The 15746-nt window shown below is 32.2% G+C and overlaps 1 protein-coding gene across 5 annotated transcripts in view; it reads left to right on the top strand.

The window, feature by feature from the left end:
- Nucleotides 1-9097: 9097 nt before the first annotated feature.
- The window catches only part of LOC118179820 (putative peptidyl-tRNA hydrolase 2), a 56234-nt gene continuing 49585 nt past the window's right edge, over nt 9098-15746 (top strand). The window contains exons 1-2 of one of the 5 annotated variants that reach the window (XM_035348979.2): nt 9098-9253; nt 10186-10315. In XM_035348979.2, coding sequence (XP_035204870.1) covers nt 10190-10315 — 126 coding nt within the window. In that variant the 5' untranslated portion in view covers nt 9098-9253; nt 10186-10189. Of the gene's footprint in view, nt 9326-10185; nt 10316-15746 lie in introns of all 5 variants that reach the window. The other 4 variants (XR_015040803.1, XM_035348978.2, XM_035348980.2 and 1 more) reach the window with 4 other exon arrangements.

Below are 15746 nucleotides of genomic sequence, written 5' to 3'. Positions count from 1 at the left end.
TTCCAAATTTGAGCCTTATAATAGAGATTTTACTAAGCTAGAGTTAAAGACAGCTTTGTTACAGACACATAGGTCGTCTCAGGGTCTTGATGGCGTGAATTACGAAATGCTAAAGCATCTGTCCTATAAGTCACTGAATGCCCTTCTCACGCTTTACAATAGAGTGTGGAAGGAGCGTACTTTTCCCAGTGATGGAGGAGAGCTGTTGTAATTCCTATTGCTAAGCCTGGGAAAGATCCAAGGAATCCCACCAACTATCGGCCAATTGCCCTTACGAGTTGCCTATGCAAGCTGTTTGAAAAAATGGTAAACAGCCGCCTAGTCTACTTCTTGGAAAAGAATAATATTATATCGCCTTATCAAAGTGGTTTTCGAAAGGGGAGGACTACCGTAGATAATATGCTCCTCTTAGAGACATCCATTCGAAAAGCTTTTGTAAGAAGAAGTCACCTTGTCTCGGTATTCTTTGATATTGAGAAAGCTTATGATAAGGCATGGAGACACGGTATACTTCAGGATCTTCACGAGAGTGGCTTGCGCGGCAACCTACCAATTTTCATTTAGAATTTCTTGAATAGTAGGACATTTCAAGTAAGGATTGGCTCTGTTTTTTCAGATATTTTTGAACAGGAAGAGGGTGTGCCTCAAGGCTGTGTGCTTAGTGTAACTCTGTTCAGCCTAAAAATAAATTCTGTATTAAAACAACTTCCTCCCACCATTTAAGGATCTTTATATGTTGATGATCTACAAATTAGCTGTCGGGGTGCGGATATGAGACATGTAGAGAGGCAGCTCCAGATCGCTTTGAACAGGATCCAGAAATGGGCAAAAAGACAAGGATTTACGTTTTCAAAACAAAAGACCGTGTGCGTGCATTTTTGTAAAAAGCGAGGTCTCCATTCTGAGCCTGAATTATACCTCAATGGGTCTGTAATTCCAGTTGCACCTGAAGTAAAATTTTTAGAGGTGATGTTCGACCGAAAATTGACTTTCCTTCCTCATGTCTTAAACTTAAGAAAAAAGTGTACCAAAGTTTTAATATTTTAAAAGTCCTGGCGAACACCTCCTGGGGGCGTAGTTCCAAACCCTACCCCACTTTTCGAATTTTTGACGTCATGGACAAATCGACTAGTTTCGCCTGGCTTATAATTCTTGAGCATGCGCTGAAGGGCGAGAAGTAACAAAAACAGAACTTTGGCTTGTAAACAGTATTAAGTATATTGTCTGAAAGTGTATTCGTTTATGTAATTGCATAATTTTACTGTTTCTGTAATAAGAAAACTTCATTCAGATCAAATTTATTTTAATATTATTATTATCTGGTTATAGGATTATACGAAATGCTGAATACTCTAGGTGCTATCGTAATCTTCGCATTGGATTTTGCCTTATCATTTTAAAATGTATTGTATTATAAAGATTAAATCAAAGCAAATTACTTTGTTAGAGATGTGAATGTTCTAACTGAATTTTCTTTTTATCACTTATTATTTATTTCCTCTTTGAAAACACATTCATATTTGACAAATAATTATCTCCGCTGAAAAGTTTTCGATCGTTTAAAAACTATATTGTCAATAATGTAATAAAAACTCACTAATCTAGTGTTTCATAGATCAATATGACAACGAATTCAAAATGTTTTAAAAACAGTTCTTTAATCTTTATTTTGTAGTTGATGCAACTAATGTCACAGAGAAAAAATATTTCAATAAAAAAGTTCTCCATGTAAATTCAATAGCAAAATTATTTCTATTTCCGTGAGAAATCCACTTTTAATGCTTATGTAACAGAAAAATGTAAGATAAGCATTTTAGAAGTTTTAAATATAAGCTAAAAGTTTACTGTACAATTTTATGTAAGAAACGTAATAATTTACTTTCATTCCTTTTAAATCGGCATATTAGTTTCCAATCAACTAAAATTTTTGGCAAGAGTTAGAGACTTAACACACAGTATTCCGTCACTTAAAATATCAATTAATTGTTCTTTTTCATTTAGAGATACATTGGAATTGAAAATACCAAAGGCAAAATGGGTCACAGATCCAACCTAATTCCTTATTTGGAAATTTTTCAAAAAATTTTCTGTCAATTTTATCATATGTTGTTTTAAACAAGAAATCTGTATTATTTTCTGTAGTAAATTCTGAAAAGCATGTTTCTGTTCAATTCTCCTTGCCAAAGTATTGGCTTAGTTTTAAAAGCTTCCATTAGTACAAACTGCGACACAGTGTGTCTAGGTAAGATTATTCGTTTCAAAGTGTCTGTTAATAATTTCAAATATTTTCTCTCCAGTTGCTTTTCCTTCCCAAATATTACAACATAAAAAATATTCTACTACGTCGTTTTCAAAAACATATCTCACATAAACGATGAAATGAAACATTTTAGTAATGTTGTTAGTTTCATCAAATTTTATAGTAAAGACTGGATTTTGTATTCTATAGTGTCTGATATGACAAAAATTTGGTGAGAAACAGTATCTTTTTTTTTTTTTTTTTTAAATCGTTACTATATATTTCTGCATGCATAAATGATGTAATTTTAATTGCTGAAGGAAGAATGAGCGATTCTCCAATTGTATGAGGTTTTAAATTTTTTGCAATTAAATATGAAACTTTTAAGGATGCCTGTAAATCCTTCTCAGGAGCTGTTGTATATTTTTACAAAAATACATTTTAATTTTTCATGCTTTCAGCTCAGTCCTTAAAAAAATTCTTCAGGGGTGATCTTTGGATTATGGTAACTTGGCGATTTTTTGGCAACCAACTCTGCTACAGCAACCCTCTATTTTTTTTTTTTTCCCGCCGCCATTTTGTCTTCACGAAGTAAAGACATGTTTCTTTTCTTTTAAATTACTGAACACTTTTTCCAACAATCTACAAGCCAAATTACACTTATACTAGAAATTTTATCTAACAAAACTGCTTAATCATGACAAATATTCACTGCAAAATTGGGAAAAAGTGCACAATTGCAAACTCCTTGCGCGTTTTTCACAATAACACATACACATAAACCATGTACACGTCGAGTTATTTTTACTTAAAAAAACATCCCAGAATTGCACAAAAATGGCATTGCGCACACTCTTCACTACATCCATGTACACTGCTTTTTTCTCATACATTAGAAAAATTTCACGAAAATGCATGACAATTTTCTGAATCTTTAAACCCGGTAAAAAGAACATATATTAAATTACCTTTTAAAAGAACCTTTTAAAGAGAAAGAACCTTTTAAAGAACCTTTTAAATTACCTTTTAAATTACCTTTTAAAGAGAAAAAGTATATACCCTTTCCAAATATGAACATTTCCACGTATAAAATGAATAAAATATCTAAAAACTTTTACCTCTAAATTATCTATTATATTATAAACGTCACCAACGAATTCATACCGCAAACATTACAAATACTTAGTGTTAAATATTTAAATTATTTCCATGCACATTTACTTCAACTAAAACGTATACCAAATTCCTACAAACATAAAATTCACAAAATAACTATCATTTAATTAAAATATCACTAAACCATGTACAGGTCGACTTATTTTTACTTAAAAAAAATCCCAGAATTGCGCAAAAATGGCATTGCGCACACTCTTTACTATATCCATGTACACTGCTTTTTTCTCATAAATTAGAAAAATTTCACGAAAATGCATGAAAATAGTCAACGTATACTACTCAAACATATTCCAAAATACTACAAACATACAACTGACAAAATCACGATCATTAAATTAAAATATAATTAAATTAAAAAACACTACTTAAAATATAAATAAGCACATACATTAAATTAATAAAAATTAGATTACAATCCTAATTACTTTAAACTAAATCATTGCTAATAACAATTTTCAAATAATACCATTTTAATTTATTTACTCCTTACAATTAGAACAATGCATAAAAATGATATCCTCAAATGATTAAAAATACTAACTTACCTAATCTTCTTCAGAATCTTCATTACGTCGCAGTACTACTGCTAATTTCTAAATCCTAAATCCAGTAGTCAACTGGAAGTCTATTCACCAAGTAATAAGAAATTAATAAAATTTCACCTATACTCAAACTACTTTCAGCAAACCACGTACCCTTCCTTACACTCCTTTTCACAAAATGTCCATTTTCACCATATTTCTTGCACCGCCATTTAAACTTGTAATATCCTTTCTTTCACACAATCTCAACTTATTATTATTATCAGATAAACGCATTAAAAATTTAGAATTCACTTTACATAGCGCCATGCAATCCGAAAATTAATCAACATTATTTCACACAACACACAATGAAGCTTTTCCAAATTAATCCCCTTTTCCGATTAAAGAACTGTAATTTGTCCATTAATGTCACGTTTCACACAACACAGAATATAGCTAAATACGAAATTTCCAGATTTCCCCCTTTTCCGATTAAACTGTAATTCCTCCATTAATGTCACGACATATCTCATGATCTCTCATTTCCCTCACACAAAATAATGCGTAATCGGAACTGAGTGCTTCTCACATTATTTCCAAAGTCCTAGGTAGTAACCTTTATCGCCTCCAAAATATCGCCAAACTACCAGTTACCATATTCCAAAGATCAGCTTTCTTCAGATTTATTTACTTAATCTTTATGTTTAATTTCTGAGGTACTTTTCAGTTTCACTGGCGCAAATCTCGCCAAGCAGACTTAGTTGACGACAACATACAATATACACATAAAAAATGTAAACATACGTTAGTTCTAAGAATTTTTTATTTTGAAGGCACAAACATTTTAATATCATTTAAAATTTTGTAAAAAGACAGTAAATAAAGACGATAAATTTGCAAAAAGACATTAATTTAAGAACTTACTATGCTTTCATGGTAGAACATTCTGACTCACCGTTTCATATCACGTGATCCCAAGTGATCTCATCTCGCGTAAACTACGCTACAAAAACCTCAGTAATTATCTACATTAATTTCAAGTTAAATCTTAATGTGGAATGCGAGTTTAAATGCAAGAATTATTTCAATTCGTACTAATAGCTTACTCAGAAATTATGTAAAACCGCTGTGCTTTACTTCGCTACTGCATTCTCATTAGAATTGATGAATTTAACCCTTCATTTTGCCTTCGGGTGAGTGGTGGGATTGCAGTCTAATTGTCTTAATTACTGTGAATGGTATTGGGGCATAAATTTTAATTATCTTGTAAAAATTCTATGTAGTTGTATGCCAGTATTGAAAGAAACAATCTGATAAGAAATGGCTGCGACTTGTTTTGAAAATGAGGCGGAAAACGTTGGCAGCGAAGATATTCCGTTTGGCATCAGTTGTACCATTGTTGGCGACTTTATTGTTTGCGGCGGCAAAACGGGAAAAGTACCATTTCTAAATGTATTTTTAATTTCGCAGGTTTCATGCTTTCCATTTGCCAAGTTTTCACTGCATTTAACACACAATAGATATTCTTTTTCCATTGATAATGCAACATGTAAATCAGTATAAACTCTTGATATTTACTCAATTTTTTTATTTTTAGAAGTAGAAAGAGAGCCAATGGTTACATTTTTGTTTGCATTTTCATTAATAGTTTTTCTCCAAGTTTATTTGATATTGGTGCATCCATCCCATTTCTCTTACAAGAGATTTTGGACCATTTAACCATCATGAACAAAATTGCAACGAAAACAAAATTGTTTTTATTATCCTTTGAGACACTACTGAATTTTCCAATGCTTAGGAAATGTTATGTGCTTACTTGTCAACAAATTTGATTAGAAATAAGAAACATAGTTTATAAACGATGCATATTACAATTACAAATTGCATGCAAGACACTACTAAGATAGCCGAAAAAACTAAATCTTAGCTGCGCGTATGTAGTTGCTTTGAAATTTGATTCGAGCTATTTGGAAATGATCAAACATAACACATAAATCAAGTGGAAAGCAATAAAATCAGAATTAAAATATGGAAATGTTTAATTTAAAATTCCTGACAAATGTTAAAAAACATCCAAAATTCTCTTCAAATTCCGTATATCTTTGTCAAATAAATTTCTTTGAATTTGGTGACCCGCCACAAATTTGTTCATGACTCCCAGCTTAAAATTTTGTAAAAAAACAAGTTATTAATTGCATTAAAAAAAAAAAAAAGATTTCAGGCTTGTCTTCAACAGAACAGCATACAATAGAGTATTTTCAAATTTACGGGAAAGCACGACTTATGTGAAAATTGATAAACATTGGCTGTCCAATGTGAAAAGTGAATTACGATTTAATATGTTACGTTCATAGCTTGTGTATTTTGATTATCTAACTAAATACAGAATGATCCGTTCTTGCAAACTTCTGCTGGAATAACTGCTAGAATATCTATCCCATTTCAGATGAACAGAAAGCAAGTGTTGTATTCTTATTCAACAATTACAATACTCTTGCATAATACTTACAAGGAATGAAATTGGTTAACTAAAGTGCAGTCAATTTTATTTCTTATTTATATGAATGATGTATCACACAATGCTGTGTAGGCTGGTGACCTAGCGATGATGACTCAAAATGCATCTCTGCATTCAGGCATACACTCCTTACGAAAATATAACCATGCACTGGAGTCCTAGCTTCGGCAGGTACATTTTGTTGTGCTATGCAATCTCTGTGGGTCCTAAATTCCAAAAATTTTGCTACTTGATATTTCTGTAAATTCCAAAATTGCACATCTGCCATAACTGCACTTGCTGTGACCTCAGTTAATCCAATATTCCAACAAAAGGAAATATTGTAACGTTATTTTAGACAAGACTTTCTTAAACTGTAGATCGCAACCCCTATCTACAGGAAGGGGGTCGTAAAAAATTTTAGTAGTTTTGGTATTTCTTAAACTTAATAGAATAATTTTACAATTACCCAATATTTTTACACAATGTATCTGAAAATAGATAAAGATAAGACAATACAGACAAAAAAAAAAAAAAAAAAAAAAAAAAAAAAAGTTTCAACGCATTCTGTTTATAATATAATATTCATTTTACTTGCTTTGCACATGACGCTGTCATTTCGTCTGTTACTTAATTAAAATTTCCACTTTGTTCGATGTCTTAAAATGAGAAATTAAAGATATCTTCCAATTTAAAAAATTTTACTAGTCTAAACAGGATTTTATCAAGTTAATTTGAATTTCAATTTTTATTCTTTCCGAAAAATTGGTTCTAAATTTCTTTCTTTATATATTTACTGATCAATTTTTAACAGCATAATGCACAAAAATTTTTGGAAGGATTATAAACTTTCCTTTTAAAAAATTATTTGTATATACATAGTCCAAACACATCTGTATACAGTGGAATATGTTTAACATGAAAACGCTTAAGGCAAAATATCGGTTAACACGAAATAATGCAATGGTCTCGACAACCTACTATGTATTTTCATGCATTTTGTTTCTCTTAACACGAAAAGATATCCTTTCTGGAAATGAACAAAATACAGAAAACACTGGCATCACTGGCGAGATTTAAATGGGGTGTGAAATGAAAGAGAGGTGGTTTCACATGTTTCGTAGAAAAGAGGCTAATTTGGCTTTGAAATACCCTCGGAATAGCCTGTGACACGAGCCAGTTTATTTTATCTATGGTACTTTCGCCTTCCACGTCTACAAACGCCACACAAACATCTCATCTCTCATCAGTTAGCTTTGGAATTCAGTGATGAGTATATGGCAGTGTGAGTAAAAATTAGTGAGTTTGGCTCGTATGTTGCACTGCATAGAATTCAGCGACTCCAAGGATGAATGAAAATGATACAAATAAGAGAACTGTTTTTATGATTTTAGACTAGTAGTTTATTCTTCCATTCACTTATTACAATATTTCATTTTTTATATGGTCGGCTATCCAAAATTTCAAGAGCTTTCCGGATATTTTTTTTGTTGAGTTTTTACTATACATACATTTCAGCATTTACATCGTCACAATTGCACAGACACATACTTGAAGTGAATTTACTTTTACAGCTAAACACAGGTACTGGAAAACAAAAAAGTACTTATTCGGAGATTGTATTTCTTTTTTGTTCATGAAAATCAAAGTTCATTACACGAACATGCATTCACACTGCACAAGCATGTATGGAAATTCTTAATACATTTAGTAATCCTGATAATTGATTATGCATTTAGTAAATAAATCAGAAAATATTTTAATGTATAACAAATGAATAAAGTAGTTAAGCTTTTATAAAACAGAGCATAATACCACAGTTACGAAGATATTTAACGTTATAAAGTTAGGTAATTTAGTAAATTTCAGTTGTTCACCTAAGCAATGAATTATGAAGTTCCTTGTATATCTTTATGAATGAACTTTACTGCTGTTTTAAGCAATTAAACAACTGTGCGAGTTATTTTAATAATTTTGAAATGTATACACTAAAAGAAACAATAAAATGTATTAATCTCTTTGTCAACCTTGATTTTTTGGCACGAAAGTCTGCAGAATGCTTCCTAGTTTTTAAGCACATAGAGGCACTGCAATTCTTTCTTATTCCTTGATCTGAAGTTTTCTGCAATTTAAAAAATTTTTTTTTATTTAAATTGCTATATTGGCACACATACAATTTTTGTATAGTGGCTTCAGATGTGGATAAGTTTTTCGAACACTTTCGTTTGTTTCACTGGCGTCGCTGAATTTTGCGATGAAATGCAGCACATTTATTGCCGAGTGTCACCTTCCAGACTTTTCATACTGTTAATGTATACATCAGCAGTGAATTATTCTCCACTTTCCTCAAATAAACTACGGCGATAAACAATAACCATTCACTAAAGATTTTGCGTAAGTTCCACCTCATAATAATTTAAATTGCGAAAATCTCACAATTAGCACCTAAACACACTATTCAGCAGCACAATTCTTTCGAAAGCGCGCCGTAGTAGTCAAAAGTGGGGTAGGCGTCTTGCCAGGTGAAACTAGTCGATATTTCCGTGACGTCAAAAATTCGAAAAGTGGGGTAGGCGTCTTGCCAGGTGAAACTAGTCGATATTTCCGTGATGTCAAAAATTCGAAAAGTGGGGTAGGGTTTGGAAATACGCGTCCGTAGAAGGTTCTTTCTACGGACCTTGACTCACTTTTCGGACCTGAACTTGATTTTTCTCCCACCTGAGCAGAAAGACTTAGCGGGTGCAAAAGAAGACATCTGTCTTCTTTGTCTGTCTGTCTAATCGTGGACGCGGTCCCCAGTAGCGCATTTTCTGCTAAGTATTTATCTTTTAGGTTTCATTTAATTGTATATTGACATCTTTATTTTCAGACGGATCGTAAATATATCTCGTTAGTATGAGCTATTTTTAATCCTTCGATAGGTTTAATGCGTACTGTATTGTATCAAAAATAAGCTATGTTTTAATATGTTTACGTTTAGTTGTTAAAAGTCCCACTGTCAATATTTGCATCAAATACCATAAATGGAAGTCCATTTCAGATTGTATGCTATCAGTTATACTATGGATATGTTGTCAATATGATGTATTGGATTTGGTATTTTATTTGATTGAGCATTTTCTCCACATTTCGTTTTTTAAGCGCTCACTTTTTGAGATGCTTAACGATTTGATTCTCTGTTCTTCAGAACATTTTTTTTTTTTTTTTTTTTTTTTTTACCACGAGTTACGTAATTTCGCGTAATTTTTTGGACACTTTAAAAGTGATAAATGATATTAATTTAATACAACTGAAAGTATTTGTATTCGTGATTTCGTGATTAAGTTATAATAATCAATTATTCCCATGGATTTATTGTTAAATAAAATTTTTTTGTCATTTGAAAACGTGTGACTTCCTGAATATTTAGAGTTCAAGAACTTAGTAGTTAAAAAATAACTTCAAATGAAAGTTGGTAGTAATGATATAATAATATATGAATTTTTTTATATTAAATTTCTAATAAATTTATAGGTCTATATAACTGAGTAATTAGCATTTTCCATATGGTCTGTGCAGTCTTTGTGTTTTCAATAAGAGTAGAGGCAGTTTAGTAATTTTAATTTTTTAGTTTTTGTGTAATATTTTGTAACATTTTGCAACTTAACCAAACCAGCTTAAAAGAGCAATAAACATATTTGCTATACTATATAAATTTTATTAATTTATTTATGCACATTGAATCTTAAAAAAAGAAAAAAAAATTATAGCAGAATGCAGGAACCAAGAGAAGATGGAGATGGAGAAGAAAGTACAGCAACTGCTGCTCCTTGGAAAGCAAATGAGGAGTATTTGAAAGTTCTCACTGGAATGGGCATCAGCCGTGTTGCAGCTGAGAAGGTATATTCAATAACTAAACTTAAAGCAATTCTAAAATTAAAGACTAAAGATGTATTGTTTATTATTAATTAAAAAGCTGCAATTCTTGAAAATTATCTTCATTTCCTAGGAAAGTAATGAAGATGAGGTTAAATTTCTAAAAAATCTCTTGCTAGTCATTTTAAAAAAAGAAAAGTAGATTTTGCAGTCTTGTCAGGAACACTGTTATTATTATTATTACTATTATTTTTGTTTATACATGTATTATTATTTGCCAAGGAACTGATTATATTTAATATAGCTTGTATTTTATTAGCAGGGTTTGGGTTATTTAACTATGGCAAAGCACTCGAAGTCTGTCTGCCTATGGGAAGGGATACCTTTGTGGAGAACTTTCTAAGGGAAACTGGCTCATATATATATTACACATGGGAAAAACCATGAAAAGATTTGAACCTTGGATCGAACTACCAGTATTCAGTGACCGCTTAGCCGCTGGTGGACCCATTTTATTAACAGATGCATAGTCCTTAAATGCACTGCTATAGTTTGATTTTTTTTTTTTTTTTTTTTTTTTGTGGGAGAAGGGGGTAGCTGGGATAGAAATGCATAACTTGTAATATGTTATAACTAAGTAGTTAATAGATAACTTATAGAACGAAAGTTATATGTAGTTACTGGTAGAAGAAAGGAAGTAGTAATTTAAACTTTACATATGCAATGCATTTAAAGTTACCATAATGTGTATGATAAACACAGGGCAGGTTTGGATTATTCGATTGCGGCAAAGCACTTGAGGGCTAGCTGCCTAAGGGGACAGATGCCATCGTGGCGACTTTCTAAGGAAAACTAGCTCATATCCATGTTACACATGAGGAAAATTGCCATGCAGCTAGCCAATTTACCTGGAATCAAACCCAGGTCGAACTTCCACTATTCAGTGACTTAACTGCTCTGCCGTTGGTGGGCAGGACGCTGCCCAGATTGAGAACTTTCTAGGGAAACTGGCTCAAGTACTAATGTTGAATAGCTGAAAGGATTTTTGGTAAAAATATATTTCAGGTTGCCCCTTAGCGAAAATTTGCAATTTTGGGTGATTGGCCAACAAGGCACAATTTCAAGATGGCTGCTACATGAAAACAAAATAACAAGTCAAAGAATTGCATAAACTTAGTGTCCATGTACACATTGAACAATTTTCACATTAAAAAAAAATCAGAGAATTACACAAACTTGGCATTGCGAACTCCCTCGACTTTGTCCATTTACACATTGATCTATTTTCACTTAAAAAAAGTCCTGAGAATGAAAACGTCATGTAATGTTAAAACAATGACGTCATGTAATGTTTACTCACCATCAAAATTGAACAAAATTTATAGGCAATCAAAGCTCAGTAAACTGCATTTTAAATCACACAATGAAATAACATAGAAAAGGAAATACAGTCAAAAGTCGTTAATTTGGACACCCATAACCTGGAATGATCTATAATCCGGACCTCAAAGCTAAAATCTTTCTGCACATGCGCCGCATTGACGCATGAGCATAGGCGTTTTACTCGTGCGCCCAAGACATTTACGACTGCGCATATGCGTCTGCGCAAATGCAGAATACGTTTTCGCGTGCACGTTTAATGTATAACGGACAGTATAAGCTAAAATTATCTAATTATCTATTTCAGTTAATGTTAATGATTGCGTTGTTCCTTAATCTTCGAATTGGATCCGGCTTATTATTTTTTGCAGACTGTAAGAGCAATTTTCTAAAGTAAGCTTGAACTTTCGATTATGTCAAATAGAATTTCCGATGCTGGAGCTCCCAAAGGATCTAGAAAACAAAAGTATGTTTCGATGTCCATCAAACAAAAAACGAATTGCTACAAAAAATGGATAAAGGCATATTCTTTGTTTATCTAACCGTTCCGAAATCTGTTTATCAATTTCACGCTGCTCTGCGTGGGGGGGGGGGACGTCGCGGCACGCAATGAACTGGTAGTTGATTTGTCAACACTATCGTTATCTTCAGGGCAGATGTTTTTATTTTATTCGGCTTATAATTCCTTATTAAATGCAGTATTTAATTTCGATGTACTTCATCTTTGATATGATTTAAATCAAATTCCTCGTCATTATAAATATCACGAATACAAATCAAATAGTTTTCTGGTTGCAATTTTCTAATTTCGGCTATGCGTAAGGTATGCTTTACGCATCCGCGCGTTAAAAGAAATGTTTAATAAAGTAAACAAATAAATATTAGGCTTCTTTTTTGGTAAATTTTGATACCCTTTAGATCATAATTGCTCATTATTTTATAAATTACAGTTTCATATTTTTAATTTTATAATTTCTGCATGCCATCTTACCAGATTTAAACTGATGATCTATAATCCGGAAAAATCGATAATCCGGAATCGCCGAAGTCCCGACGAGTCCGGATTAAAGACTTTTGACTGTACATGTTATTGCATATATGCAGTACAAAAAAGGAAATATCAACTTGCCATATTTAGAAATTTCTGTGTCTTCAGTCTGTAGTGCACAAAATTCCTTAACAGCATCCAAAAATGTTCTAAAATTATTCGAACTAGAATATGCATATTTCTGTCACCACATAAATTCACAAAAGTATCCTCTGTAGTGCCAGACTGTCGGTGGGATTTCTTGCATTAACTTTCTTGCGACAAACCATTTCAAAGCCATCTGAACAATCTTTGTGTTCGACCATGTGCATTTCCTTTATGCAAACAGGACCCTTATAACACTAATAAGTAAACCTTCATTTACACACCATTCAATTAATGCTTTTGGAACTACTGTTATATACGCCCTCGTTTGGTGAGAAACTCCATGGGGCCATATTACTATCTAAAATTTTTGTCTACATTTCGAACTTTAAGCCTAAATTGTCTCCAAAACTGCACGTGCGAAAACCATGTTTTGAACACACAATTTAAGCTAAAAATCCGAAACAGAAACAGAAAATTTAAATAAAAACATAAAGTTTTTAACAAAAAATACTTGACAAGAATCCATGTACACAGGATATGTTCTAACTTAAAAAAAAAAAAATCACAGAATTGCACAATCTTTGCAGCGAAGGAATCTATGAACTACGCACACCTAGCTTAAATAAATTAACATAACAACAATAAATTTCAAGAATACCATGTACACAGCGTTCTGGTTAAACTTTAAAAAAAAATATATATATATATATATACGAATTGCATAATCTAAGCATGAAGGAATGTACGAACTATGTACACCTCGCTTTAATGAATTAACATAACAGCAAAAAATTTCAAGAATGCCATGTATGCAGAGTTCTGTTTAAACTTTAAAAAACGTCTATGAATTGTGTAATCTAGGCATAGCACAATCAACAAAATAAACTAAAATAACTAAAATAAATTAAAAAAAAACAATAACAACAGAAATTCATACTAAAAATCAATGAACATAACATTCTACGAAATAAGAATAAAATAAAATGCATTTATCGTGAATGAATGCTTCTTCGAACAGCAGAAATACTAATTTAAAACATCACCAAAACAATTTCACTTCAAATTTGTTAAAAGCATCTTCTCCCATTTCAAAACAACGATGGAAAAATAGTAAATGTTCAAAACCTTCTTCTAAATACTTGTAGAATTTCAAACTACCAAAAAAAATAGTTGCACCAGGCATGCGACTAAAATTTTGCCAACACGTCTTTCATTGCATCATAAATCACTTAAATACTACACACCACATGAACCAACTAGCAACTGAAACCATTACAGCAAAATCCAAGTTTCCACATAAAAAGGGATGCCATAGAAACCAACATCACAGAACACACAATCTCGCCAAAAACCAGCGCACACAACACATATCGCTGCATTTGGCGACTTGAGGGCACATATAAGAGTAGTACCATGCTTTTTTTCCCTTTCATTCCAAATTGTACAGAAACTTCAGATTAATCCCATCACATACAGCTATTTTATATGTGCAGCACAAAATAAGCAATGTACTTCCTGACATCCAACGCAGAAATAAGCCCTTACAAATATTTTCTCATCAGTCAAATTCACTGCAATCACGTAACCAATCACGTCATAATAGTGTTTCCATAACATTCAACTACTCAGGTTACTATAAATGAAACAACAACTTGGAGAGAATCCAAGGAGCAACCTGAACTATAGACTAAACAAAGTGGGTCTGGATTTCTGGGCTGCTCACATAGACCATTTGAGTATTGACTGGAGCGCACAACTGTCTAGGACAAGCATCTCCTGAGGCTCAAATGCATCATATCGGGAGTTCATTAAGAGATGTAAGAAGCAAACAGTGCTAAACAAGGGCTAGTTGCATAATGTTGCTAAGAAACGCAAAGGAATGGTATTTGCAGATAGTGCCTAAACAAGACATTCCAGAAATGGGCATTGCAAGTGAACATTTTCCCGCCAGTCATAGTCACTGCCAGTCACGCAACCACTCACGTCATAATAGTATTTCCATAACATTCAACTACTCAGGTTACCAGAACTGAAACAACAATTTGATAATAAATGAAACAACTTGGCAGTAATCCAAGAGGCACCCTAGAATATAGATAAACCGGATTTTTTTTACTTTTTATTGAAGTATAGTTAATTCATTTGTACAGTCAAAGTAGTAATTAAAAGAAGCTGCTAATTTCTTTATCGTTTTTTAATTGCTAAGTTTAAATGAAAGTCCTTTTTTCAAATACAGCACAAAGTCTTTAATCCAGACTCGTCGGGACTTCCGCGATTCCGGATTAGGGGTTTTTCCGGATTATAGATCATCAATTTAAATCTGGTAAGATGGCATGCAGAAATTATAAAATTAAAAATATGAAACCGTAATTTATGAAATAAAGAGCAATTATGATCTAAAGGGTATCAAAATTGACAAAAAAAAGCTTAATATTTATTTGTTTACTTTATTAAACATTTCTTTCAATGTAAGTTGTTTAAGTTGCTTTGTTTTATGTGCTAATACTTTCTCTTTAATTCTATAAACAGACATAATTTCTTGTTCAGTTACAAAGTTCCTCTGTTCAAGTCCTGTGCTGTGCCGACACTACCGACTAACTTGTTACTAACCTCTTTGTCACTTTCTTCCTACCTTTATCCATTTTATGCAGCAATTCCACTTTTTTTTTTTGTGGACATTGAAACATGCTTTCGCTTTGTAGATCCTTTGGCAGCTCCAGAATCGGAAACTCTTTTTGACATAATCGAAAGTTCAAGCTTACTTTTTATAAAATTGCTCTAACAGTCTGCAAAAAATAAACTGGATCCAATTAGAAGATTAAGGAACAACACAATCTGCAACATTAACTGAAATAGATAATTAGATAATTTTAGCCTAACTTATACTGTCCGTTATATATTAAACACACATGCATAAACGTATTATGTGCATGCACAGAA

The sequence above is a fragment of the Stegodyphus dumicola genome, chromosome 4, assembly GCF_044657685.1.
Source record: "Stegodyphus dumicola isolate Sdum_Otavi_A_Nest chromosome 4, ASM4465768v1".
Lineage (NCBI taxonomy): Eukaryota > Metazoa > Arthropoda > Arachnida > Araneae > Eresidae > Stegodyphus > Stegodyphus dumicola.
This window is presented reverse-complemented; position numbering and strand designations above follow the sequence as displayed.